Consider the following 26,348-nt stretch of genomic DNA (forward strand, 5'->3'; position numbering starts at 1 on the left):
GGGGGGGGACGCTGGTCTGAGCCGCCGCGAGCGTCCTGCGCGTGCCAGTCGTACCCCGCAGCGGCGAATCGATGGGCGCCGCGGCAGCGCGTGCGGCCCATCCCCGGGTGTGCGTCAGCGGCCGGAAGCCGCCGGCGCCGATCACAGCCGCCGCCGCCGCCACAAACAGCCGCGCGCCGGTGGTCGCGCGCCGCTGCAAGCGCGCCGTTTTTGCCGCGTGGCGTGACATGCGCCGGCCTCGTCGCCCTTGCCACGTCGGAAGTGCACCGGTTTTTGCGCGAGCTGGCCCAGTTTGGCGCGTGCAACACAGCGCTGTTGGCGCCGGCCGCGGTGGCGGTCATGATGGGTGCCGGCGGCGAGGGCACGCAGCTGCCGGTGGCCGACGCTGGACGGGGCTCCGACGCTGCCGGCGCGGGCTTGGCGAAACCTCACTGAGCTGCCGGCGGTGGCGGGTGATGCTGCGTGGGTGAAAAACGCGCACAGGGCGCGGCCTTGGCGTGTGAGGCGGGCTCTGCTGGTCACCAGATGCCCCCGCAGCCGACGCCTGACGCGGCACCGAACAGAAAACGGCTTGCATTGTGTTCGATATTGGGGAGAGTGTTCCGCGGTGATAGTTGCACGTCACTGCCCTTATGGTACTACGGCGTCGGACGTCGATTGCATTGCGCTGGTGTAGACTGCCCAGTTGTGGTTCTTGAGCGCAGACAGCTGCACATGCAAACCTCGAAGCCCAGCAGCCGGACACTCGGGAGGGCGCGGCTTCCGAACCAGCTGCCGCTCCTAAAATCAGCAAAATCAACGCGCGACGCCAGTGGCTCGCAGTCTTCGGGAGTAGGTCTGGTCTCAGCAGGCTTGCTGCCGAACCGATAATGAGCGTAGATCCCGGAGCCGTCACCGGCTGCCGGCTGGAGGGAGGTCTCCTTCGCTGGAGGCACGGCGTCGACTAAGCGGTCACTGGAGACCGCGCGACGCGTTACACAATTCAAGACTGGCGGGGGCATAAATAGCTCAATGTCTGGCACGGGTAAGGAGACTGACTTTCCCTTTTATGGCGGTTCGGAGAGACGGACCCTGCTAGCGCCGGGTCGAAAGCAGCAAAAAACCAGCACCTGGCGCTAGGCCGATGATTGCTTTTTTGCTTTTTTAGAATCAGTTCAGGGGAAGGAAACGCATTGTCCGGAGCCGACACAGCCGCAGCCACCCCACGGGGCGACGTCGGCGGTGTTTGGGACCGGGGTCTTAAACAAAACCGGCGACAAACCGCCCCGCGGCGCGTTTGAACACCCTTTCCGACCGGCGGCGTAACGGTCTCGAAGGCATTGCGAGGTGCATGCGCTCACGTTGTTTGCGTTGGTGATGCGCGGTGGCGTCGTTTCGCTTTCGATTACCTCTCCTCAATCTGCTCATGTGAATGTTGTGCACCCATCAGAGCAACGAAGCCGTGGCGCAGTGGAGTCGACTCCTGAACGCGGTTTGTATCCGGGAGGAACTGAGCGCTCGCACTGGCCTGCCACTCACTGCGGTTGTGGAACCGGCCGATTTCTAGTTCAAGGCTCGTCTCACCCGTCGTGAACTCCATGGCCACGCGAGCTCAAGGCTATTAAATACCGAGAGCGCGCCGTAGAGTAGAGAAGAACAGCGGGCGTTGTTGCGCCACGTCCCCGTCCGACGTGCGTGGCTGGAGGCCGGGGAACATGGCGATCCCTCCAGGCTTTCTGTGCTCCGCAGTCGGTGTTGGCCCGCGCCGCTCACTGCTCGCGGGCTGAATGCATGCGTTGAAGAGCGCCAGCCGCGAGCTAATCCGAAACCCGACTTGTTTTGCGCCGGGCATGCGCGTTGTTTGCGCCGTCCACTGCGAGTCGCACAAACAGTCTTCCGTCGGGCTAGTCATCGCTGGAGTATCCGGCCATTTCCTGGTCGGGCGGGCGGCGGCGTCTGCGTGGATCGCGGAGGGGTTTTTGCTGGCCCTGCATGCATTGCTGAGGGCCAGTGCTGAGAGGGGAGGAGAGAGGGGGAGGGGCAGCAGGCGGCAGGCGAGCTGCGCAGTTCGTGGCCGTCACATTGGTAAAGCGCTGACTGTTTCGGCTCGGGGAAATCGTCTCTTTCTTCGCAGAGAAAGGCGAGGACAATGGATGGAGCTGTGGTATTGCGCAGGATTCCTGGCAGGATAATACTGGATTCCTGGCAGGATGGTAGCTGGACCGTACGCTGCACCAGCTGATGCTGAATGATGTATATACTTATAAACGGGCATAGAACTCATCATGTTCTAAAAGCCTGTGCCACTTTTTCACGATATTGGAATAATTTTTTTAAAGCCTGCATGGGTAATGGAGTTGCTCAAACTCCCATTTTCAACATGACACGTAGTTTAAAAAAAAACTTGAAATGGTACGGAAGCGTGGAAAAAAGGCACTGCCAATGTTGTTATCTGGTTGTGGCCGCCGAAGAATTATGTGGAGGTGAATCCTAAAAAGTCCTGGCCTTTTCTCTTGCTTCGATTTCTTGTTTTAACCTGTAGCAGTCACTCAAAGCTACGAAGCCTCTACTGTAGCCCTAGTCGGAGGAGCACACTGATGTGATGCTTTTAATAACGACAACGTGCAGTCCACTCCACAGCATCATGGTCAAAAACAAAGCGTACAAGTGGCAATTCTTCATTTCTGCGTAATTTGTTATGGTTGTGGAGCTGATGTAACCGGAATTATCCACTGATTTCAGAATAACTATAGTTTTCAAGGCTTCTGATGGACCTGATCACTTTATCCCGGCTCCACGTGGCGTGGAAACCTGCGGGTCTTACTGGTGTTTGACACAGGACTGTTGACCACTTTGCAAGCTACTGTCGATGTCACGCCCTGAGGACCTGAATTAACATAAAAATGGCACCTTCCAGGATGTGTAAAGTCAATCACCTTTTAAATACTACAAATTTTGTAGGGCTTTCCAAAGCGGTTCGCAAGCTGCCTTTTTAAAAATTCAGGCTGGCCATTTTTGATGCACCTGACATTTGCCACATGACTGCGCAGGGGCAAATAATGACCCCAGAGGTCGCGTGTTAAGAGCCTTGTTTACGACAACTGAAGCCAACACTCGTTTTCTTAAGTCCTACGACACCATAATTGGCCCCGCGATAGATTAAGTCGTGGCTTGTCTGCTATCAGAAGACCTCAGTCAAGATGAAAGTCTACTCATTTCAAAGGTCCAGTTTGTGCAGCTCTGTCGGACTATCCTATGCCCGCGTAGATCTGTTGTCCCTGACGAACTCCCGAAAAGCGCTTTCGTCCCATAGCGGGTCCTCGCCACTGCTGCACTCGGCGAAGACCGCTGCGCAGTTGTCTAGCGTGGGGCTCGCTCGATACACGCACATGCGCTGCGAAGGCGAGCTCGGGGACGGCGCACCAGCCGACCGCAGCCCTGCCGCTCGCGGCGCCGTGGGGCCCGGCGTTGGCGATGGCGGCGGCGCGGCGGCGGCGGCGGCGGCGGCGGGCCCCATGCGTTTCGACACACATGACGTACGCTGGCCGCGCGGGCGGCGCCAGTTGACCTTTAAGGTTCGCCGGCGCAGGGGCGGGCGGCGGCGCCCGGCCGCCCCCGCGCCGTCAAAGTCTGCGCACCTCCTCTCCGGTGCAGCCCGCCGGCGGCGCCCGGCACCTGGCGGCTCTGCTTCCTGGTTGGGGCGGTCTAGTTTTTGTAGACAGTGCGGTCCGACACTGGCCCCCCCCCCCCGTCCTCCCCTCCCGCTCCCGCTCCTGCGCTCTTGTCTCTGGAGATGACTAGAAGCAGCCGATTTGTACTCAGCATACCCGGCGTGGGCCAGCTGATGCAACTGGGGCGGCTGGGGACTCTCAGGGCGTGGGGGGAGGGGCTGGGGGTGCGGTCTCGTGCCGCATACTTCGGGCGGCCGTTCGGACGCGCGCGCCGCCCTCGAGCACGCCGCGACCAACGGGTCTGCCATCCTCCGGCAGCTCGCTCGCGCCAGTGAGCAGGCTTGGGATAGACAGTGTGTGTATGTGTGTAGGGGGGGGGGGGGGCCAGGCTGCGCGGTGACCTCAGCCGCAGACGAGGCGGCGGCCGACCGGCCGCCAGACGCGGCGCCACAGACTGTTTATCTAGACTGCCGGCCGGCCGCTGCCGGGCTCATCGGCTCGCCGCGAGACACGTGTACTCGGCCTGCGACCGTCGCGCTCCTGCAGCCCCGGGAGAGAGGTGTGCGAGACCGGGCGCCCCTCGCCCGCCACTCTGCGCTGGTCCAACTGATGCGTGCCGGTTCCGGAGCCGAGTGGTGCTGATGGATGCGACGGAGTTCGCGCTTAAGACAGGGGTCGTGTGTGCTATTACGCAGGCAGGCTGATGACACTGGGGTGGTGTCAAAGTCCGCGTGTTATGTAAAAAGGAGCCCTCGTTCAGTTCTTGATATGACTAAGTTGCATCATGGCTTATCATCTGCAGGTGATTTCGATGACCATTGTGATCAGTCCAGTAATCCGGCGATCACCACACTTTTGGTTCGGTTGCTGTTATCAGCCAGGATTCTTTTACTAAGCCGAACGTCGCGGAAGTCTGCAACAATCTTGCTGTTGACCACGTTCCCTCCCAGCGTAATAGGAACGTGTCAGCAGCGGTAGTGGCCTTGGTTCAATGCCACGACGACACATGCAACGCATTGCTGAAGTTAACCAGAATTTTTCATTTTTCATAAACCGCCTGAGTCCGCGGGCCGACCCACTTCTGACGCGAACATCAGCGATCAGCTGAGTGCTCTGGGCGAGACGGCAGCCGCCTGTGACCGGACGACCCTGACCCTGCCGGCAGCCATTGCGACAAGCGGGGCGGCCATGTAAACTGAGCCCGGCGCCACGGGATGCACACGGCCCAGCGACCCGGCTGCTCTGGAGGTCACCCGCTCTGCGCTGGTCTCGATTCTGCTTGCTCTCGGATGTCCTCACAGACCGCCGACTCGATCTCGGTCTTTCCAGCTGTCTCGGTGATTGGACATCGAGATGTTTCGAGTTGCCGTAGTCGCGCGCGTGTCTCGTATGTTGGAAATAGTTCCGTCCCCTCAGACTCAGAGCAGACGCGGTTCCAAAGGTTCTGTGTTAGAGCATGTGCAGGGCATGGCGCAGGCGCCTCCTCTGACACCGTTGTCTCCCTGCTGTGGGGATGGGGGGGGGGGGGGGGCGGAGGGCGTCAGGGTGGACTGTTCGGTCTGCACGCTCGCCTGATTCAGCCAGAAGACGCCCCTCACCTCCGCCGTTGGCCCTGACCTCGCTGCAGCGTGCGGGGACGGGCAGCGGCAGCCTGGCCTCTCGCCCAGGTCCGGTCACTCTTCGCCTCCTCTTGCCGAGCCTCGCGCGCCGGCAACGGCAGAGGCGGCGCCTCCGAAGGACCGAACGCCTCAGCGCCGGAGTCGGTGCGAATGCCACGACAAAGCGTCTGCGAAAGGCGCTTTGTCCGTACTCGCTGTGTCTCGTTACATGTTGTGCGGTCACTTTTAGCTGTTTGATTACGGAACTGAGAGGAATCAAATTATCATGGAACCTAACAGAAAGAATGATACCAAATGTTTTAACTAACCCACTTGCTCCGCTTCTTGGCGTGACTGTGGTTTAGAGATGGAGGGACCAGCTACGCGTGAAGGGGTTATTTGTAGCTTGAGATTTTAAAACAGAGGCCTGGAGCGTGCGAACCACTAGCCTGAAGCTCTGATGACATCAGCGCGGCGGCTCTCTGTGGATGTGCAGCGAACTGCCAAAGGCCAAGCTGTTGCACACACATTCCTCATAATTCGGCATGTACTACTGCGATGCGTAGCAAGATACTACAGAAACCCAGCCGCCGATGCAGATTGGCTCGTGTGATATAGTCACTTGCCACACTTTCCGCATATCCCGGTAGGCGGCTTCAACAAAGCGCACCTGGCTCGCACACGCCAGACAAAACCTGCCGATCTGTTTTTGTGCCGCGCTTTTTGTGTTGCGACAGTAATCTGCCATCAGCACTGGCCTACATAGTAGGTCCGCAAAAACGGCACCGAGCGCCGTTAATTGGAAGATCATCCAGAACTCGGGAATCGGCGAGATTCATTGCAGAGATCCTGGCGGCGGACGCACGCAGAAAAACGGCATCGAAGTGTGTCACTGCGCGGCCCAACTGTTGCGCGGCACGCCCAAGGCCGCTCGTGACTCGTCTCGCTCGCCGCTGGTCGCTCCCCAGCGTCCTGGCGAACCCCTTAGCGCTCTCGTGCCGCGTCGCGCCGGCGCCCCTCGTAATGGCGGTGTACCGTTACTGTCCGCCTCCGGCCGACTCGTCGCTGCTGCCGCCGCCGGTTCGTTTTTGCGGGGCGCCCAAGGTCCGCGGCCGGAAATGCCGGTCGAGGCGGCCGGCCGCAGGGCAGCCTTCGGCCGTGTCGCGGCCGCCGCCGCCGCCGCCGCCGCCGCCGTCACCGGATGACGGCAGCGCGCCACCCGAGCTGCCGCCGCCGGCTGGGGAGGCGGGGGAGGAGCGCGGGGGCAGTCGGCCGCCGGCAGCTGACCGTCGGCTGTCTTTGTTCAGGTGGATGCAGTGCGTAGGGAATATGAAAGGTGCGCAGTTGGCCCCTGTCTTGCGAAGGTCGGCGGCGGCTCAGCTGGAGGTCGTCTGTCGGCCGGCACAACCGGTCGCGTGTCATGTGCTGCGTAGCACTCGATGCATGTGCGTGATAATGAAAACAGCGGTGGCAAAAAGCGGCCGCCATTCATGCAAAAGCCGACATTCTTGATGCCGACGTGATGTACGAGTTTAACAGTGCACGATGTTTTAAGATGTTCTCCGTATTTAGTGTTTGCATTGCTTATTCGGATGTGTGATACGCTCTCTTGATTGTTCCAGGTAAGCATCCACTTGTCAACTGGAGGGTGCCACAGACGTTTCCGAAGCTGAGCAGCCCATTTCAAACAGGTGAGGGGCGTACACACTCGCCCCACCGTCTTATCTAGCCTTTTTCATAATATGTTTGTTGTACATTTCTGTGGTGTTTTGTACATTGGTTAACTACTGAATGAAATATGTTTCATGAAGCTAAAACCACTCACCAAAAATCGCAACCGCAAATTAACTTCCTTGCAGAATTTGTCCAGACTTTCCGCGCCTTGTTTCAAAAAAGCCGGCTGATGTCTTGATCATGACGCATTGTTTACTGACAACCCCAAATGACAACACAAATCAGCGATTTGTTATCGAATAAAAGTTCATGAGTTAAGGGCGGTGGAAGGAGGGGGTGAGAGATGAACTGAGCGTGCACAAGAGGCGAAGGAATTACATGGATCTCTCAGTGTCGGATCAATATTGCTAGAGAGTTATTTGAATCTATGTATTGGTCGGTAATTGCGTATTCCTCGACTTTTAGTAACTTTCCAAGCGAAACGAAAAACAGGACGAGTTTGGAGAAGTGTGGCTCAAGTCCTGGCTTGCCCTGAACTTTGGGAAATTATAGTAATAGTCCCGTTGTTCGACAGACAATAAAGCTTTATCCACCAATAATGCCGAACATGTCCACCAAGAATGGCTCCCTTTGTCCTTCTTTCGCCCAGAAAGCCGCTGCCTATCGTGCTTGCCAATATATAACATTCTTGCGATGATCGATCAGGAAAAATATAATCTAACCGCATTGCTGTCTCTGTTCTGCTCGAAAAGTTCAGCTTCGTGCGCGACAGGAAGTTTCTGAAATTATCATTCGTGTGGGCACATGACCTGTATTGCTCAGTGGGCCCTGTAGGCAATATAGATGCCGGAAAGTGTGTACTTTGCAGGATTTTTTTTATTTAAATATTTGTTGTGTTAGCATTTAGGGATGCCACTTAATCATAATTCTTTAACATGTTTTATTTTTAAATACATCGAATTTCTCCCAGCCCATGAATATTTTGCTTTCCGGTGTCCGATTGTAAACCTATCCAGTTTTTGCAAAGCACATTTTACTAACGTAGAAAGCATTCCAGAATGGGTGTAGTTTGTTGTTCGCCGCAATACAAGTCACAAACATTAACACAAAGGGCTCATAGAAAATAAAAATACGCATGAGGAATGATGGACTGCTAGCGTCGTGACAGTGTGCGATCGTTGGCGTCCTTCGCTGACCGTTTGCGGCTGAAAGCAAACCGAGTAGCAGTGTTTGCAGGCACGGGCTCCCGTTTGCGGAAACCCTTTTCAAGTTCCGTCATGTGAGCTTCGAAGTTGGTGTCAATAGATGTTGCAGCATTCAACTGCCCTGACTAAAGACTTTGCACGGCCTGTCCGGTTTTTGTGGTCCCGCCGGCCCTCGGCACGGCTTGGTATTGAGCGCCGGCAACAGAGACCTTCGTACACGGACCAGGAGGTCACGTCCAACAGTTCCTTCCGTTCCCCGTATCTTGTGACCAATCTCAAGATCACGCAGTCCGTATCACCGCGGTAACGGAGGGCCCGGCCCGCACGAGGTCGGCCTCTTCCGCCATTCCCTTCGCGTTGAGCCCGTCACGCTGGTTCATCGGCGCCCGCAGGCGTCCCGCTGCCCAAACTAGAGGTGGCGGCGCACCGCAGCGAAAGGCCCTGGTTTAGAAAGCCAAGCGCGAGATTTTGCGTCTCTCCAACGCACCCGCGCCCGGCCGCGCCACCCGCAGTGAAACCGGCGCGGTCGTTGACGCCGCTTGCGCGCCGGTTTCACTTTTTACGTGCCGCCGACGAGCGGCGGCCGGCGGCGGCGGCGGCGGCGGCGGCGGCGGCCGGTCTCACTTTCTCGCGCCGGCGCCGCGCCAGCCCGGGGCGGCGGCGGGGGCAGTGACCGCCGGGCCGACGGCGACGCCGAGGCCAAGGTGACCACGACGGCGGCCGGGGTCAGATGGGCCGACCGCCGCTGTCGTGCGGCTGGACTCGCCGGGAACGATCGGCGCCGATGATTGGTTGGTGTTGCGACGCGTCTGATGTGACGGGTGGATGACGCTGGGGGGCGCCTGGCTGCTGTCGTGCGCGCTGTGATAGCGAACATGGACGGAGACACAAAACAGTTTTTTGTGAGAGTGATTTCATCGGAGTGCCAGCCGATGCCGATGTTAATAAGGTCTTGCGTGGATGCGTGTCTATGATTTCCCGGCACAGTCATGGGCGATTGTCATGAAAGTGGTCACGGCAGTGAAATCGTCTTTCGCGGCGCGAACAATACCGTTTCGACGCCACGTGCCCCAGTATGTGTCTCCACGCTATATTCGTGCCACGAGCAGCTGCCTTTCCACTGGTGAGCCTGCGATGCCTCGCAGGTTTGCCAGAGGCGGGATGAGGAGGACGCTGCCGTTACGGGGTTCAACTCGCAGGGGCCTGACAGCTGCCAAACCGCGTCATCGCGCCTGCCATGCATGTGCTGGAGGCCGTGGTGTGACGACATATTTCGGCACGACTGGTCTGTTTTCGTTGGGACACACCAGAACACACCTTTCAGCCCCGTCACCAGAGACGTACGTTGTGACACTGCGCCAAACGTTCGACGAGCCGGTCCCGAGCATGCGGCCCGGTGCTGGGGCCGAGAGCGTGGGCACTGTCCAGGAAGGCCCCGGCATGGAGGCAGCGTCCATACCGGTTCACCGAGTAGGCTTTCTGCCGTATGCCTGTGGCAATGCGTCACGTGACCTCCACGTGTAACTTGTTCCACTTGTACCCGATATAGCCGACGAGCCCATGCGTGCAACTGACGCCCTTACGCTAAGTTTCGCACGATGAAGTTACGCCGGATATCCCGCTCAGTGCAGAGGGCTTGTCGGATGGTGTCTAACTGCTGCTCTCCGCTGTACTGAGCACACCGGGGAACCGCACGTCCTGCGATCTACACACCTCTGCAGCAGCGTCCACTTCCGGGAACAGCTGGGTGACGCCATCGTCGTCCGTGCCTGAGGACCGTCACAGGTGACGAGTCACGGGTCACGGGTCACGGGTCACGGGTCACGGGTCACCGGGCGGCGGACACATCCGAAGACGGGCCGCCGCGTGGGCCGGCGCGGCGGTGCTCTTTGCGTGCCAGGCGTCCGCTGGCCCAGTTCGTCCGAAATAGGTTAATTGTCGCCCCTCCGTCGGGCTGGGCGTCCCACGCCGGCCGTCCGGGAAGGCCCTCCCCCGGACGTGTTCAGATGAGCCGGCGGCCCCTGGCTCTGGGATCGCTGGAGCAAGGTTTTTTCTTCCGCTGCTCGCGCCCAGGAAAAACTAGCCGAGACGGCTTTCACCAACGCCAATTGTACTCTTCCTCCTCGGTGAAAGCTTTCTGCCTATTGAGGTCGGGTTCAACGTTTTATTGGCCCTGACACGGCTTTCCTTTGTCGGCGCGGCTGGCCCCAACCCTGAATTTACATGGGCCGCGGGCGACTGGCGCGACGGAACAGGTCCGGCCGCGCCGGCACCAGAGATCCGGATCGACCGCCTCATGCCCACGTGGCGCCGTCTCTGCGGCCCGGTGGGACCGGGGCTGCCGTGTAGCCCGGTGGCGCCAGGTGCCCTCTGATGACCCGGTGAACCTCTTTGTGTAATCGTTTTGGCGCAGGTAGTGCTGAACGCATAGGTTGAGGTTCCATCACAAGACATGTCACGTGGGTTTTTCAGTGTTTGTCTATTCGTTCAGTAGGTTTCTTTTTAGGGGACCGGACGTAACGCAGCAATGATTCCGGAAAGTTTTGACTTTTATCTCGTGTGCGATTGATGCCGAGTATCGAGTAACGGTGCTCTCATACTCAGTGTTTTCACGCCGTTGCGTTACGAACGAGCACGAAAGGGGCAACGGGGGCCAAAAAGCTTAAGCTTGTTCTTTCGGCAAGCGACACCACGACAAAATTGCTGCAAGAGAGGGCACCTCCTGCACGTTTCTGGCGTTTATTTCAACGCCATCTGGTGCTTCGCGTGCGAACCTTGCCGGACACTTCCTGGGTGGCACCGGCTTCTCTCCGACAGAAAGCTGCAATGCACGCGGGTCACTGCTCTTTGCTGAGGTTAAACATGCGGCTACAGCGGCCCGCCTTCCGGCTGCGCTTCAGCGGCGGACGCAGGACGCCTGCCTATTGGCTCGGCACGCCGCGCGGTGCTGAGCCGGGCCGTCGGCCGCCGGCAGCGGCCCGCGTGGGTGCTGCCGTCGGTGCTGTCGCTGAGCACAGCGGGCGGCCGCGCTCCCGCCGTCGTGTCGCGGTCGACATGACGTCGTGACCCCGTGGGGGTCAACGGCAGGCCAGGAGGTCCGGGGCCAGGCGCCTCACGGCGCACGCGAGGCTCTGACTGTTGCCAAGCGCCCCCACCCCACCCCCAGCCCACCCATCCCTCCCGCCGCGAAGACGCTGTCGTTGCTGCTGCAGTGTGGGTGTTCCGCGCCGGCCCGTTACTGTACCCCTGTTTGTTCCGTCCGGCGGCAGCGTTGTTTTCGTGACGCCGACCAGCTCGCGGAAGCGCGTGTGTCACTGACCCTGACGGGAAGAGCTACGCCTGCCGGCAGCCGGTGACGTCATCGTGACGCCAGCGGTACGTCACGCCGGCGGGCGCCCAGGCGCGGCTGGCGGTCGGTAACGCCCGCGGAACATGGCGGGCGCCGCCTGTGTGGTACGGCACGACACGGCACGGCGAAAGTCGCGCAGGCGCTCGTTATCCGGTCGTTCTCGGGCTCGATCGGTCGCCGCCGCCGCCGCTCGGCCCGGCCTGGCGGGACGTGCGCGCCGCGTCTCCTCAACGCCCCCTCCCTCCTCCCGCGCGCGCAGCCGATCCAGCGCCGGGTCAACGACCCGACCGGCGCGCTTCCCAGTCTGGGCTAACAGTGTGTATAACGGGACCGGGCGGCGGCCGGGCGGCGCCGCTGAACTTGACCTTTGCGGCGGCCGGCGGCGGCGGCCGGCGGAGCGTCCGCCGGCTCGATATCGACGGACCGGCTTAGCAACTGGCCGGCGGGCGGCCGGGCCGGCATATCTCTTGGGGGGCAGCTCCACCGCGGCGCCCTGGCCCCGCCCGACCCGCGGGTCGGCGCACCGCCGCCGGTGCATGGCAGCCGCAGCAGCCGCACGGCAGCGCACGACTTGCACGGAGGGTTGGGCCAGGGAAGGAGCATTGAACTTGAGCTGCTCCACGGGCTCCACATTGAACGCCCAGTGCATGGGCACACTTCATGCATGGATAAACAGCGAGAGATAATGGTTTGCCGGACATTGCCCGGCGTGGTGCTTGTTGTGAGCATTTGTTTATGCTGCAGTCTGTTTGAACCACGCGTTTTGTTTGGATATTCTATTCCGTTAGCGCAGCCGCACGCAATATGAACGAGTCGAAAACACTAATGGAAGGCGGTCAGTTTTTACTGCCCTTCGCCGTGCCCCGTGTGACCTCGTTCCCTCACAACTGCCAGCAACAGGTGTCCCGAGTGCTTGGAATCAATTGGAGGTTTTTCGGTCGGTTTTATGGATTATTTCAATAATGTACGCCGCGTGACGCTATTTCGAGGCGGGCCATGATGTAAACATACAGCAGGCTTTCAAATTATTCATATCTTATGTGAATGCAACTGATTCCGTTGCATGCTGCTCTCTGTTCGTTGTCAAACGATAAAAAGATTTGTTTGCGGATTTTCGCAATGGGATTAGGGTATACAACTCAAAAGTTTGACTGATAACTTCATTTTAGCGCACGACAGATCCAAACAATGTTTGTCAAGGGTAAAGTAACATTCCATGTTTGTTACATGCTTGTATTCACGTTCCTACCAAGAACATTTAATTGACAATTATTAACATGCATGAGTGCATGCCAAATATGACGAGGAGCGTGCACGCGTGCTCGCTGGCACCCCACTTCTAAAACACGCCTCACGAACAGGACATGCACGTATCTTGCTTCCTCTGGACGTGAAGGAACAGTGGCTACAGTTACAGTACAATTTTAAAAGCAAAGTGTTATACCCACACATTTTTTAGACAACTTCAAGCTGATCGACTTCCCTCCATCACGCGTTTCAGCTCTGCTTTTGCTTCAGTTTATTTCGTTCCTTTCACGTAAATTTCGTTTTGTATGAGTTGGAGACAGAACTTCTCTGTTTTAGGAATATGTTTCTCAGGTATCCTTGGGGTCCTCGTCAACAGGATCAATACAACGCACGCGGCATAATCTTATTAAATACGCTTCGCCTAATAATATGAAAGCGTATAGAAACGAGTCATATGACTGGCCGACCAGAAATTTCCAAAAAGTCGGCGGCGATCTTTATGACAGGACCGTCCGTGACTCAATGTTTCCGCGGAAGTGCCGGACGTCTGGCAAAACGCTTAGCTTAAGGCTGAATGTCGACCACACACGCATTTATATATTTGATGTGCTGCTAACAACGCGCCCACCTCGGTATGCTAGTTGAGACTGGGCCCGGTATTAGCACTCGTAATACAAAGTAACCGAAGTGATCACGATCAAGCAACGGGTCTTGGCTCCGGAACCAGTGTTTTCCATCAAGGTTCCGCGTTATGTGGTCTAAATAAATTTATAGCAGACCATAACAAACATGACTATCCAACTCAAGCACTGCTGTTGAAACTATCAAGTTGTTATATGCAGCTTTAAGAAAAGCTACAAAATATAATGCGTTATTTCCTGCTTTTTTCTTACTTTTCCTGAACATGACTGAAAATGTGGGAGGATCATGTTTTTTCTAGTTTTGTTGTCAAGCGATTGCCTTGTTTGTTAACGCGATGTCATAGCAACGCGAGACCACAAAACGACTGAATTGATATAAGCTATACAAGCCTCGTATGTCATTTCAGTATTAGAATGTCATATATGGACGAGCTGCCTTGTCAAACGCTTGGCTCATTTATGAGGTATGCACTCAGATGTTTAAAGAAATTGAAAATTTCAACCATACATTGGTGATCATCAGCACCGTTAAGACGTCAAGATTCATTATATGAGCGGCATGCACGACCTATGTGCCAAGCAATATTTACCCACTATTTACCGTTTGTTAATGTCAATTAGCTTACCCCATGGTAGACTGAATGTCGATGTTTCAACACGATAAATCATATCTCTTAACATCGAAAGCTTTGTTTGCTTGATGATGCAACACAAAATATGTGTTAACACGCGCCCGGGTGGCCGGCTAGATACTCTTCGCTCGGGTGGAGGGGATTGATGTGGCCCACTGAGATCTCGGGAACTAAGAAAGCTATAGACACCACATTTACAGGGTGTATTGACCTGTACGCGAACTCACTCAGGTCAAAGTTTTAAGTTTCTTGGTTATGACCTTCTGGTCAAAAAAGGTCAAACAAGGCCAAGTTCCTGGTTGATCTCCAAAGTACCCCAGAATCTAGATAACCGTTTCTAAGCAAAAGTTCACATTCTCATTAAATGTTAGTGGCCTGGTTCGACCTTTTGAAGGTCAAGGTTATCAAAATTATACAAGATTGCTTTGAGTTTTGCATTTGACTAAGTGACAAAGATTACGCTAGGCAGTATGTTCTAAAACAAAATTTTGACCTGGGTCATTCTGGGTCAATGACCTACTTTGACCTCTAAGAAGTCCATGGAAGATGCATAATGCAGTTTCCGCTATCAATAAACTCGAAATGAACACCAGAAACTATCCCTTACAACAAGCCCTAGAGTGACAAAATAGTTTGATTTTGACTTTGGTGTGACCTTAATATCTGACCTTAGGTCAGTGTAATTTGCTCACTCAATTGTTGTGTTTTCTAAGAAAGCATCTCAGAGATGTATGGCTTCGTCTAACATTCCGTTGTTGGATCAGATTGGAGGATTCCCTACAAATTGCCTTCGCTGAAACCATAGCCTGACTTTGACCTGCCATAGGTCAGCGACTTAACAAAGTACATCTAAATTATTGATGCCAAACGATCCGCTGTTGAATGGTCTATAGCTATGCACAATTGGGTGCGGCTACGCCGCCATTCGGAAACTATTCTGGAAAAGCTTTCGGGGGTCAATTTGACCCCCCCCCCCCTCCCACCACCCGAGCGCGTGTTAATAGAAAGATGCTTATAACTCACTAACCACCCGTGGGCCTATCAGTGGCTGAACCAGCGGTCTGATCTGATTGAACATCACGACTGGAAACTGCAAACGGCTGGAGCTTCAATCCAGTGTTCAGTCAATCAATCCATTGTCCATGCTTGATACCTGTACCAGGATATATGCTAATGACGGCTATTTCAATAAAGCAAATAATCATCTTCATTAATATGAACACGACGTTGTCTGAACGCGAAAAAAAGGTGAGTCGGCTTCTAAACCTTTTTTTTCTTTCTCCAAATTTGGAATCGCTCCTCCACCCCTGATGCAGCATAGACAAACTTTCTCAAAACATCGGGATTTAATTAAGACGAGTAATTTTTCCGAACAAACACGACTCGTATCTGAATATCTAGGTTTGAAACATCATACTCATCTTAAGATCCGCACAACTGCCTTGATGCATTAAGTTTGGGCAAACACGTATTTAATGATTCGCTCATTTCGAAAGGCGTCGTTACCGTGTCTAACCTCAACATTATTGAGTGTAACTTTTCAAGGGCGTCACAAGGTACAAACCGCTATGTGTTGACTTAGCATTGAAAGGTGTTACGCGCTCGTTCCCTCGATTTAGATGCCCTCTTGTAAGCGCTGTCGGCCGTCTTACCAACACCGCTGGATGCATGCGATGACTCCTACATATTTTCGCAATGCTTTCCCGTGCCTCGTGCCGTACGACATTGGATGTAATCCTCCCCCCCCCCCCCCGATTTCCTTTACTGGTCAGACATTCCCACGCTTGGCACCTTTGGGAAATTGCCTAAGGCAAATCTGCACCTAGCTGTCATTCTGCACGACGCTTCACCCAAGTAATCCATGGATGTCATTTGCGGTCAATCACATGCTACTACAACCTCACCAGTGTATCCGCCCGGACCACTGAACCCTGCCGAAGTTTATTGACTCGACTGCTCGCTGTAGCGTACGCCCGGATGCCAGGTGGAGCCGTGTCGCCCCCCCCCCCCCCCCCCCGGCTGAGTGTGAGGCTGCTGTCGGCGGGGCGGTGACGGGAGTCCCGCTGCCCCTCGGAAGTCGACAGGTGTCGCTAGCAGGCAAGCGGTGCGACTCCCCCCCCCCCCCCCTCCCCATCCTGCCGGCGATGGTGTATCGGGGATTGTGTCGGTCTCCGTGTTCCGTCTCGTGAGGTTGGGACGTCTCGTGAGGTGACGTCTTGGGGTGCCTCGTGACATCGGCGCTTCCTACATCTTGTGAGATCAGGCTATGTTGCGTGGCCCGGGCGTCTCGTGAAATCGTCCTGGCCTGCTAGAGCTGGGCGTCTCTTGAAACCAACCTGGTCTGGTAGAGCTGGGCGTCTCGTGAAATCTCTTCGGCCTGCTAGAGCTGGGCGTCTCGTGAAACCATCCTGGCCTGTTAGAGCTGGGCGTTTCGTGAAATCGCTCTGGCCTGCTAGAGCTGGGCGTCTCGTGAAACCAACCTGGCCTGCTAGAGCTGGGCGTCTCGTGAAACCGCTCTGGCCCGCTAGAACTGGGCGTTTCGTGAAACCGCCCTGGCCGCTGGAGCTGGGCGTCTCGCGTGGTCTCGCAGTGTCATCAGGCTGCCCGCCGTGTTTTGGACTGGCTGGTGCGGCGGCCGGGCGGCTTCCTCAGCGCGGGATCCGGTGTCTCGACTCAGGACAACGACCTGGCGCCGGCCGGTGGTGGTGGGGTGCCGTTGTCGGCGCCCGGTGGTGATGGGGTGCCGTTGTCGGCCGGGGGCGATGGGGCGCCGGCCTGCGCAGTCCGTGCGTCGGCCGGCCGCTGCACGTGCCTACAGAGTGGTGACTGGCCTGCAGCGAACGCCTCCTGTGGTGGGGGGGGGGGGGGGGGGGCGCGTTGCGTCTAGTTCTAGTCCGATGAGGGGTCTGGGGGCTCTCGGATCCTTAGGGTGTGGCAAGAGGCTACATTCCAGCTGCATACACAATCAGTCTGTGCGTTTGACGTTTTGACGTTATTTTTTCGCTGTATGCAGATGGAAGTAGCATTATCACTGCCGCGTGTTGTTATGGCCTTTGCGGTTTATCATCAACTTGATCTTTTGTATGCTTCACCATCAGTGTCTCCTATGAACACTAGGCACTGGCTGACACGCGGAAATTATCGTGCAATCTAAGATGTAGAAAAATGTTCTGACCTTATGGAGAAGACTTAAGATTTTCTTTGAATCCTGCACCATTCATAAGTGGTGCATGCGTCCCTCACGTAGACAGCCTCTCCGAACCATTCCACGCTGTCTGTCCTTGGTGAGCAATGTTTGCCAAGGGCTTAATATCCTGTGATGTGTAATTTCCAGACTAAAAATTGTCTGCACGTAGGGACTGCTCCTCCATGTCCACCCTCATCGGCGCTTTGACCTGCATTGACCTTACTACCGGGCAAGAAAGGCGATCGGTGCCTTGTGGCTAGTTAATGTCGAACCAGCTTGATGATATGATTTGATGATTATCTGCATCTGACGATGTTTGGACACGGGAGCGCCGCAGTTCAGTCTCCTAGGACTTGGACTCTGATTCGGATTCAATCGGGGAGGGTTTTTTAGACCTGGCTAATGAATCGCACTGATAACAATCACTGGACCCGGAGCAGGACATTTACCCATGTGCATTACACGTCACGCACGTCAGTGACGAGGGTCGACTTGTACTCTGACTCGGCTCTTGTAGTTGCCGCATGCCTTCCTCTACGCGCTGACGTTCTCCTGAACGCTAGCCGTACGGTCGCTGCGCGTACGGTCGACGCCTCTGCCACCTAGTAGTGAAATGGGGAACATCAGGTTTAGCTGGTGTCCGTTGAGCCGGACCGTTCCCGAGTAACCTGTGTGGGCTGGCCGACCTCGATGGTGCATCGCGGTACGTGGCCAGCGCCGCGCATGCGCGCGTCTTGCGCGCGTGGGATGTTTAAGACGCTGAAACAAAAAAGTGTCCAGATTTGCACGGAGCAACATTGAAAATGATCGCGCAAGTGTATGTATGGAATGAATGGAGGAACATCGAGAGCATTTCCGGCGCCGGCTAGGTCGGCTCCTTACTTGCCAGAAGGGTCAGGGGCAATGAAAACGACCCATGAGCGCCCTGAGGAACCCTGAACACACAGAAGGACCCTAGACACAGAGAGTCCAGAGTGCAATTCCCTGAGCGGTCAATATGACTCCTGAATGACCAAAGGGCCCCTGAGTAGTCAGGTATTTTCGATATTCCCTGGTGCCGAGAAGAGAGTTAAGTGTTGGCAGCACCAGGCAGAGACTGAGGCTTAGCACAGAACGGTAAGGGGCCCCAAGTTATGGCAACGATCGGAGTACCCCTGGTGGCCGGGAAGGGGTCATTGAGCGGCCAGAGGGACCACGTGGTGGCGAGGCATTTAGCGAGTTGATTTTTGCCGGTCTGCGCGAACCTTAGAAGGCCATGGGCTTCTGCAACGTTTCCCCCTCGCCCATTTTCAACTCCCGTGGCATTTTATACATAGGCTCACAGGGTTTAGGAGGGGAGGGGGGCTGGGCCCCGACCGTCGCGGGACCTCCAGCCACGCATGGTGGGTCCTGAGCTGAGCCCGCCGCGAACCCGGCTCCGCTTGCAGGTCACTACGCCACCCGGATGGCGAACACGCTTTTCGAATACTAGAGATAAGTGTAGCCAATGTGACAACGAAAATGACTGGTTGTTGGCCGTAGCAATGGAAAGACTTTAACCACTTGGGCATTCAGAACATGAGGTAGACCGGATGCGCTCAGTGATCTGCTGCAAAAATGACTGCTGCCTTAGCAATCCAGGGCAGTGCCAGCTTAAGAACGTAGACAGATTTTGACTAAATTGGTGAGCTCGTCCGCTTAACGCTGTCGGTCTTCCGCGCTCTAGCCCCACACGAGGACATACGAACTCCTCAAGCAAAACCGTGCCGTCTTTGCGCAGTGGGGCGCGCCGGTGCACAGTGCAGCGGGCGGCGGTGCAGTGGGCCCGGCGCGGTGCTCGCGGAGCGGGCGTGTGGTGCCGGCGCCGGCCCTGCCGACCGTTAGCCGGCCCGGCGCGGCCGGCGGCCGCACTCTCCGCCGGGTCCGCGCCGCTCGCTGCCGCAGGGGCGGCGGCAGACGCGACGTCCCTGCGGCAGACGCGACGTCCCTGCAGCCGAGACCGCGGCCGCAGGCGCCCAGCGGTCGCCGCGCCGCCCGTGACTCACGCGGCTTCTCTACGACTTCGGCCGCCTCGTTCGGCCGTGGCAGCGTCGGCGCGCCGGGAGGCCGGCGGCGCGGCCCGGACCGCTGAGGCCGCCACTGCGGCGGGCCTTGTGGGCCGGCCGGGTAACGCACCGGCCGGCGGAGGCGGCGCGCCAATCCAGGTCAGGGCTGACCGAGGTCTTTGCCCGCTGCTGTCCGGTCAACATCCCGGCTGAAAGAGAAAGTTGCCGGCGGCGTGCGCGGCGTGTTTTATGCTGGCCGAAGCGGCGATGTGTGGCGCGGTGACGACACGGGGTGAATGGACGCTGCCGGGCGACGGCCGACGAATGCCAAGGCCCTCGGCGCGGCGGCAGACGGGTGTGGCGCATCGGTGACGGTCCCGGCGCTGCACCGGGCGGATGACGTCCTGCGGGCGCGCTCCGTGGGCAGTGGTGAGTGGTGGCGTGTATGTTCTCGTCCGGGATGCGTCGCGTTTGTCCTCTGTCCCGGAAGTGTCGCCGTGGTTATTTTTCTTGCAGCCGCCGTTCGCCCGCTGTAACCCTACCGTCATCATCCCGCGGCCGCTCCCGCCCTGTTGCCTAGCAACGGGCGGGGAGCCGGTCGTCTGCATTGTGAAACTAGCCCGGCCCAGATTTCTCCGGCGCGACGGGTGCGGCCTTCTCTCACGACCCGTCGCTCTGTTCCAGGCATGATGACGGTGCCAGTGCTTCCTTACGACGCTGGTCGCATGAGCCTCTTCCAAGATCTCAAACTCAAGCGCAGAAAGGTGGACTCAAGGTAAGCCGGCCGCTCTCGGCGTTACGGCGCTGGTGGTGGGAGGCCCGGGCCGGCACCGGCCGCTCCTGCGCAGTTCGTCGCCCCGCCCCGGCCCAGCGCTGGCTGCCCTGCGTTCCCATTGGCTGACAACCCGCGCACGCACACGCACACCATGCAGACGTTGCGTCATGCCCGCGCCGAATCGGGGTCAGTTCGATAGGAAGCAGAGCGGCCGCCCGCCGCGCGCGCACCCGCGCTGCTGCCAACGGCCGCAAGTTCAATGACACCGCGGCGGCGGCTGACCCAGAATCCGGCGCCGGCTGCGCGCCGTTATGTTTATCTTGGGCGTGCGTGTGCGCGGGGCACGCGCGAGCCGGCGGCGACACTTCCGCATGCGTGGGCCGCCGAGGGAGAGACAGGGAAGGGAACCAGGGCCAGATAAGGGCCCGAGAACGATTCCGGCATCGCCGCCTCCGATTTGCGTGACCCCTAAGCCGCCCTGGCGGCGGGCCGGGCAAACCTCGTCGAGGCTGCACCGCTGCAGAGTGGTTGCAGATGGCCGCCGCCGCTTTCATGCAGCGCCGTGACGCAACGCGGCCAAATTCACTTTTACCTTCGCCATTTTCACGATCAGTGCCGCGTCGTGTGGAGCGGCGTCGGCGGCTGGCGGCTGACGGCTGGCGGTAGCGCGTGCGCCCTGCCCCCTGCCATGTTCATGTGAGTGCGCGGCGGCTGCGGTCGGTGCTCCAGTTGCGCGGTGTCTGTGCGTCGCGCGGCGCGGCTGCGTGCGCGGCCGCGGCGCTGCCAAAGCGGCGCGGCTGCGCGGCTGCGGCGGACGTGCGAGGCCATGTGGGCGGGCCGGCGGCGCGGCCGGACCGGACAGAGGGGTGGCCGGCGTGTGAGTGAGCCGCCTCGGACGCGGCTGGTGCGCCCCGGAGGCGACCTGGAGGCCCAGGCTGCGCCGTCGTACGGCCGTAACGCTCGAGCTCGAGCGGCCGAGGCGCGTGTGTCCGCTGCCGTGTCTGGGCTGCGTATGCCCTCCGTGCGGTGTTCCATGTGTTTGGGCGGCCTTGAGTAATTGACGTGTATCCGCACGCGCGGGCTGGGCTGGCCTCTGTGGTCTCACCTAGTATCTGGAAGCGTCCCTGGGTCACGTGTCACTCTTGCGCTTGTCCGCGTGAAGGCAATCGGCACCTTTACAAATAATGCGATATATGTGAAGTGATGATACGGTATGGATATGGTATGGTTACATGGATGGTATAGTTAGCTTGATATAGCTGTATGTGGGAGGGATTACCGACGTTGATGTGTATGACGAGCTGGGTGTGTGTATGTGTGTGATGACCTACGTGTGTGTGTGTGTGTGCGCGTTGCGATTGGGGTACGCGTGCAGGTGCAATGGGTGCGAATGATACAGGCGTGAAGCGGTGCACTCCGCCCATGTTAGGCTCACGCCGTCAGGTCGTGTGTATGTGGTGAAGCCCGGCTTGTGAGCAGACTGTGCGCTGGCAAGTGGTGTGGGGCCATCCGGGTGGACCGCGCACGGTTGCGTGCGGGGATGTCTGTCGCCTGGTATTGGTCTGTAGTGTGCAGGCCCGAGCCGTGTAGTGCAGAGCATTGTGTGGGAGGACCGTGGGTGCCTCTGCCTGTCGGACCACGCCGGGCCAGCCTGCGCGCGGGGAGTAAAGCGGTGTGCCAGTTGGTGATCGGTCGATCGTCCCTGTCGCAGTGGTCACGGGCCGCTTCTGGTGCAGTCGGTAGTGCAGTACTCCTGTCGCAGTGGTCACGGGCCGCTCCTGGTGCAGTCGGTAGTGCAGTTCTCCTGTCGCAGTGGTCACGGGCCGCTCCTGGTGCATTCGGTGATAGCCTCTTTTGCGTGTAAGCTGCGTAGCCGCACGGACAGCTCTGTCGTCGCTTAAGATGGTCTGTTGACGTCGACTTGTCTTTCGATGTCGTCTTGTGTTGCTGGTGATATCCGGCGTGCTGATCGGGGCGGTGGCGTGCTGAAGCAACCTTGAGCCCGCTCTGATCCGTCCTGATTTGCGTACTCTCGTGTGTACTTGTGGCTGCCTTCATTACTCAGTGTTTATTACATACACCTGCTGTGCCACATGCTGCTGCCCCAGCCCGGCAGGGTAGCCCGAGGCAGGGGACGCGGCGCTGACCCGCGAGACTGCATGCATCCCCCCCCCCCTCGGTGCCTGGCGTTGCCTCCCCTCGTTCCGAACTGCTGACCAGTGGTGACGGTTCTGCCGCTCCTCTGGTGACCAGAGGTGACGGTTCTGCCGCTCCTCTGCTGACCAGTGGTGACGGTTCTGCCGCTCCTCTGGTGACCAGAGGTGTCCACCGTGACTGTGGGCTTAGCAGAGGTCGGACTGGGTTCGCTACCCGAGTTTTATTATTACAAGTAGGGTGGGAACGAGGAAAATGGCCGGCCGAGCGGCGTCTGAAAAAGTCGATTACCGTTTCACGGGCAACGACCGATGACATCGGTTAATGCCAACGACCGATGCCATCGACTAATGCCATTTGCTAGCAGAAAAAAACGCCAGAGCGTCCTCGAAAGCCCACTTGTCAGGTTCGGAATTCGAAAACCGCACAGCGGCTTGCAGCCGGTGCCACTGTTTGCGTCGCCGGCGCCCGCTGATGGCCTCCCTTCTGCAATAAGGCATCAGGGATAAGAAGTGAAGCTTACTCGTGCAACACTTGAACATTCTTGCGTCCGTAAAGCTAGGTACGTGTGGCCATTGAGCAATCCATGTCCACACTGGCGTGTGACCTTGCCGTTGGTGTCATCAGTACCGCCGGGCCAGGTTCTGGACGTGTGGCTTGCAGACAACGCTGAAGGTTGCGGTCAGCGTTGTGAGCCATCTGGTGGCCTCCAGGTGCAGCAGTGACGGCGAGAGCCTGGCCGACACGTCCACCAGCTCTCCAGACAGCGGAGGCTCGGCGGGAGGAGGCGCTGCCTCTCCCCACCACCTGCACAGCGACGCCCCCACCTCCCCGCCCAAGGACAGGTTAGCCCGCCACCTGGTGCCCCCGTGCCGTCTCCCCAGCCGGGGTCTGGTCAGTCCCGTCTCCCCAGTCAGGATTAGGTCAGTCCGCCCTCCGATCGCCCTGTCCGGCCTCCCCAGCCGGAGTCAGGTCAATCCCGCCTCCCCAGCCAGGGTCAGGTCCGTCTGCCTTCCGATCGCCCCGTCCCGCCTCCCCAGCCAGGGTCAGGTCAGTCTGCCCCCCGATCGCCCCGGCCCGCCTTCCCAGCCAGGGTCAGGTTAGATTCAGACTCGTGCCCGGGTGACGTCCGCCAGGGACGCAGTCGGAGTGAAGAAGCGCCGCCCTGCTGGGTTCTTCACTCCCACCGCGTCGTTGGCGGACGTCGTGCGGGCGTGACGAATCTGAACCACTGGAGCCGTGCCTGAGCGCGGTGCGATCTCAAAGGCGTCATGAGTTTTACCTCTCGACGGTGTCCAGGACTCCTGGTTGCAGCCGCACGGGGCGGAGGTGTGCTCATTGGTACGTTCTGCCTGCGGTTGTGTTGTGCCTGAACGGGGCCTGGTCGTTTCAGGGGAACGCCGGAGCCGGTGGCGCGCGTACCGGCGGCCACCTCCCTGATGGCGGTTTCAACGGACCAAACTGAGCTGTCCTCGGTGACAGCACGCTCAGCGTCGTCGGACGACCACCAGCAGAAGCCGGACAACGGCAGCGGCGTGTTCGATGGTGGCGGCGGCCAGGACGGTGACGGCGACGGCGGCGGTGGCGGCAGTGGTGGCGGCAGTGGCGGCAGTGGCGGCAGTGGCGGCGGCAGCGGCGGCGGCGGTGGCGGCGGCTGGCGGCCGAAGCGGCGGCGAGGAGCGGCCGCTCTCGCACGGCGACGCAGGCGGGCCGCCGTCCCCGCCGCAGCAGCAGGCTAGCCCTCGCCTTCAGCAGGCGCACGCGCGCTTCCCGGAGCCGCCGCGGCCCAACGGCTCGTCGCCGTCGCCAGTGCAAGTGCCCGTGTCGGCGGCCTACTGGAGCCAGATGGCGTACCGCCTGAACGGTCTGCGCCCGGCGCTGCCCAACGGCGTGCCTCCGCTGACGTTGCAGCCGCCGCCGCCACCGCCACCGCCGCCTCCGCCGCCGCCGGCGCCGGCGGCTGGCTCCGGCGAGCAGCCGCGGTTGCGCACGCCGCAGGTGATCATGGGTGAACACGGCGGCGTGCGGACAATGGTGTGGACGTGCCCTGAGCCGAGCGCGGCGCCGGCGCTGCCGGCCCCGCTCTATAGCGAGGAGCAGATGGTGCGTCTGTCGGTGGACAGCCTGCTCAGCCTGGGCCAGGAGCGGCGGCTGTCGTCAGCGTCGTCGGCGCAGACGCCGCCGCACCTGTCGCCCAGCAGCTCGCTGACGCTGTCACCCTCGCCCCGATCTCCGTACCACCCGTCCGTCATTACGTCGACGCCGTCGTCGGCGGCGCCCGTCTCGGCGGCGCGGGACCTCTCACCCACGGCCGCCAGCTCACGCGCGCTGCCCGGCGCCGAGGCGCAGCCCTTCGGCGCGCTCGACATGACCAAGTTCTGGGGACAGACGCAGGTGAGCGGACGTGGGGCGCTGCCGACCGCTGGCCCGACCTTTGACCGCGCGACGCCGCTGGCTGGCCTCGTCTCGCCCGGGCGAACGCCGCTACTTCCTCCTCGATTACACGCGCGACTTTCACAAAGTTTCTCCTCGGAGGCGTGCAAGGTCCTTGTCACTACGCGATGGCCGTCGAGCGCCCGGCGACTTTCATTTTCCCATGCATCGCCCTCGGGCCGGACCAGGTGCGGTGGCGATTCGCGGTTCTCTTCGGCCCTCGCGCCCCGTTTCTCTTCGCGCGGAGCACGTTTGTTTTGTGCCTGCCTGACGTCTTTCAGATCCGAATGGTGCCTCCAAGGTTTATCTTAATGGTATCCGGTGCGCGACGCGTCAAATGGCGGATACAAATTGGGTAACCAGTTTTGCCAGCCTTTCCGACCTCGGCTGCAGAAGAAACTCCCGTGTTGCATTTGCAGTGACACACAAAAAAGCCGTGCCTGTCAGCGTCCCGTTACAAGCGGTAATGCTCTTGTCGCCCGGTCCCCGTCTGACCGTCACAGCGAAAGCTGGATGCTCACTTCAGTGCGGAAGTCCACCCTGCAAACCGCACCACCAAACCGCTGCGCGCGTCCCAGAAGTCTGGGAAAGTCTGGAGTAGTCCCAACGATATTCCGACTGCCTCGGCGCAGGGGCGGCCGACTCGCCGGCTGGCTGGCTGGCTCACGCCTGCTGACCGGCCGCGTCTCGGCGGCTGCAGACACCACGTGGGCCAGCCAGCTGCACGACGACACGCGGCACCCAGTTTCGCCGGCTTCCGCAGCGCTGGGCGGGGGCGGGGACTGCCTGTTATTCCTGGCCGGTGCAAAGGTTGACGACCGGCGCGGCGGCGGACACCGACCCCGATCTGACCCCGTTCGCTCGCGCCGACCGGCCGGCCGCTGACCGCCGCGCCGCTGCAGCGTTGCAGTGCCGCCGGCGCGGCGCCCGGCCCGAGATTTTGGGGGGCGGGGGGTTGTCTGCGGTCGTTGAGTAAAGTTGGCTGGATTTCCTGACGGGGTGGGCGGTCCTCGCTGGACCGCACTCGCGCCAGATTGGCGGCCTGATCTGGACGTTGAGAAACGCCGCCGAGTCTGGGGCGTCGCTTGCCTCACTGTTCACCTTACCCGCCGCGACGTCTGCTTTGCGTCGGCCGCGGCGGGATAATCCTCTCGCGGTTCACGGGCCGGCGCAAAGGCATCCAGTCAGCGCTGACTAGCTCCCCCCTGCTTATGTGATGCTATTGCGTCGGGGGTCAAGGCGGTTACTACGCGGTGGGATAACGGACGGAAAGAATGCTGCTTCGGCGATTACTACGCGCGTAACTCCGAATCAGAGCCTTGTCGCAGCCTAGATTAGCTTAATCCTTGCAGCCCACTGGCAAACGCCTGCTTTATTTGCTACCGGTCACCTCGTTCAGCTGTGACCACCAGTCCACAGCCCGTGTGCTCGCGCTCGCCGCTTGCCCGCTGTCGCACGTGTGCATTGTGGAACGCTGTGGATAACGTCCCGCGGTGAGGAGGTTCGGATGCGGACCGTGGACCATTATCGGGCGTGCGTAATGCGAGCTATTTCCCGCCGGCGGCAGGCTCTGAACCTCACCACCAGCTGGTCCCAGCGGACGGGGCCGGAGCCGTCGACTTCGACGCAGCACTACGACGACAACGACGAGCACCCCATGATCTGCATGATCTGCGACGACAAGGCCACCGGCCTTCACTACGGCATCATCACCTGCGAAGGGTGAGCACTGAGCACCAGAGCAGAGACGAGATTCAGAAGGCTCCAGGCAGCGCTTG

General features: G+C 59.2%; 1 protein-coding gene across 1 annotated transcript in view; it reads left to right on the forward strand.

The window, feature by feature from the left end:
• The window catches only part of Hr4 (nuclear hormone receptor 4), a 36,511-nt gene that overhangs the window by 2,364 nt on the left and 7,799 nt on the right, over positions 1–26,348 (forward strand). The window contains exons 2-7 of the mRNA XM_037223650.1: positions 6,871–6,939; positions 19,893–19,983; positions 22,851–22,982; positions 23,531–23,741; positions 24,082–24,531; positions 26,138–26,292. Of these exons, the coding sequence (XP_037079545.1) occupies positions 6,871–6,939; positions 19,893–19,983; positions 22,851–22,982; positions 23,531–23,741; positions 24,082–24,531; positions 26,138–26,292 (1,108 nt within the window). The remainder of the gene's footprint in view (positions 1–6,870; positions 6,940–19,892; positions 19,984–22,850; positions 22,983–23,530; positions 23,742–24,081; positions 24,532–26,137; positions 26,293–26,348) is intronic.

Source organism: Pollicipes pollicipes, unplaced genomic scaffold (assembly GCF_011947565.3).
Source record: "Pollicipes pollicipes isolate AB1234 unplaced genomic scaffold, Ppol_2.1 Scaffold_4881;HRSCAF=5763_pilon_pilon_pilon, whole genome shotgun sequence".
In the NCBI taxonomy this organism is placed as follows: Eukaryota; Metazoa; Arthropoda; class Thecostraca; order Pollicipedomorpha; family Pollicipedidae; genus Pollicipes; species Pollicipes pollicipes.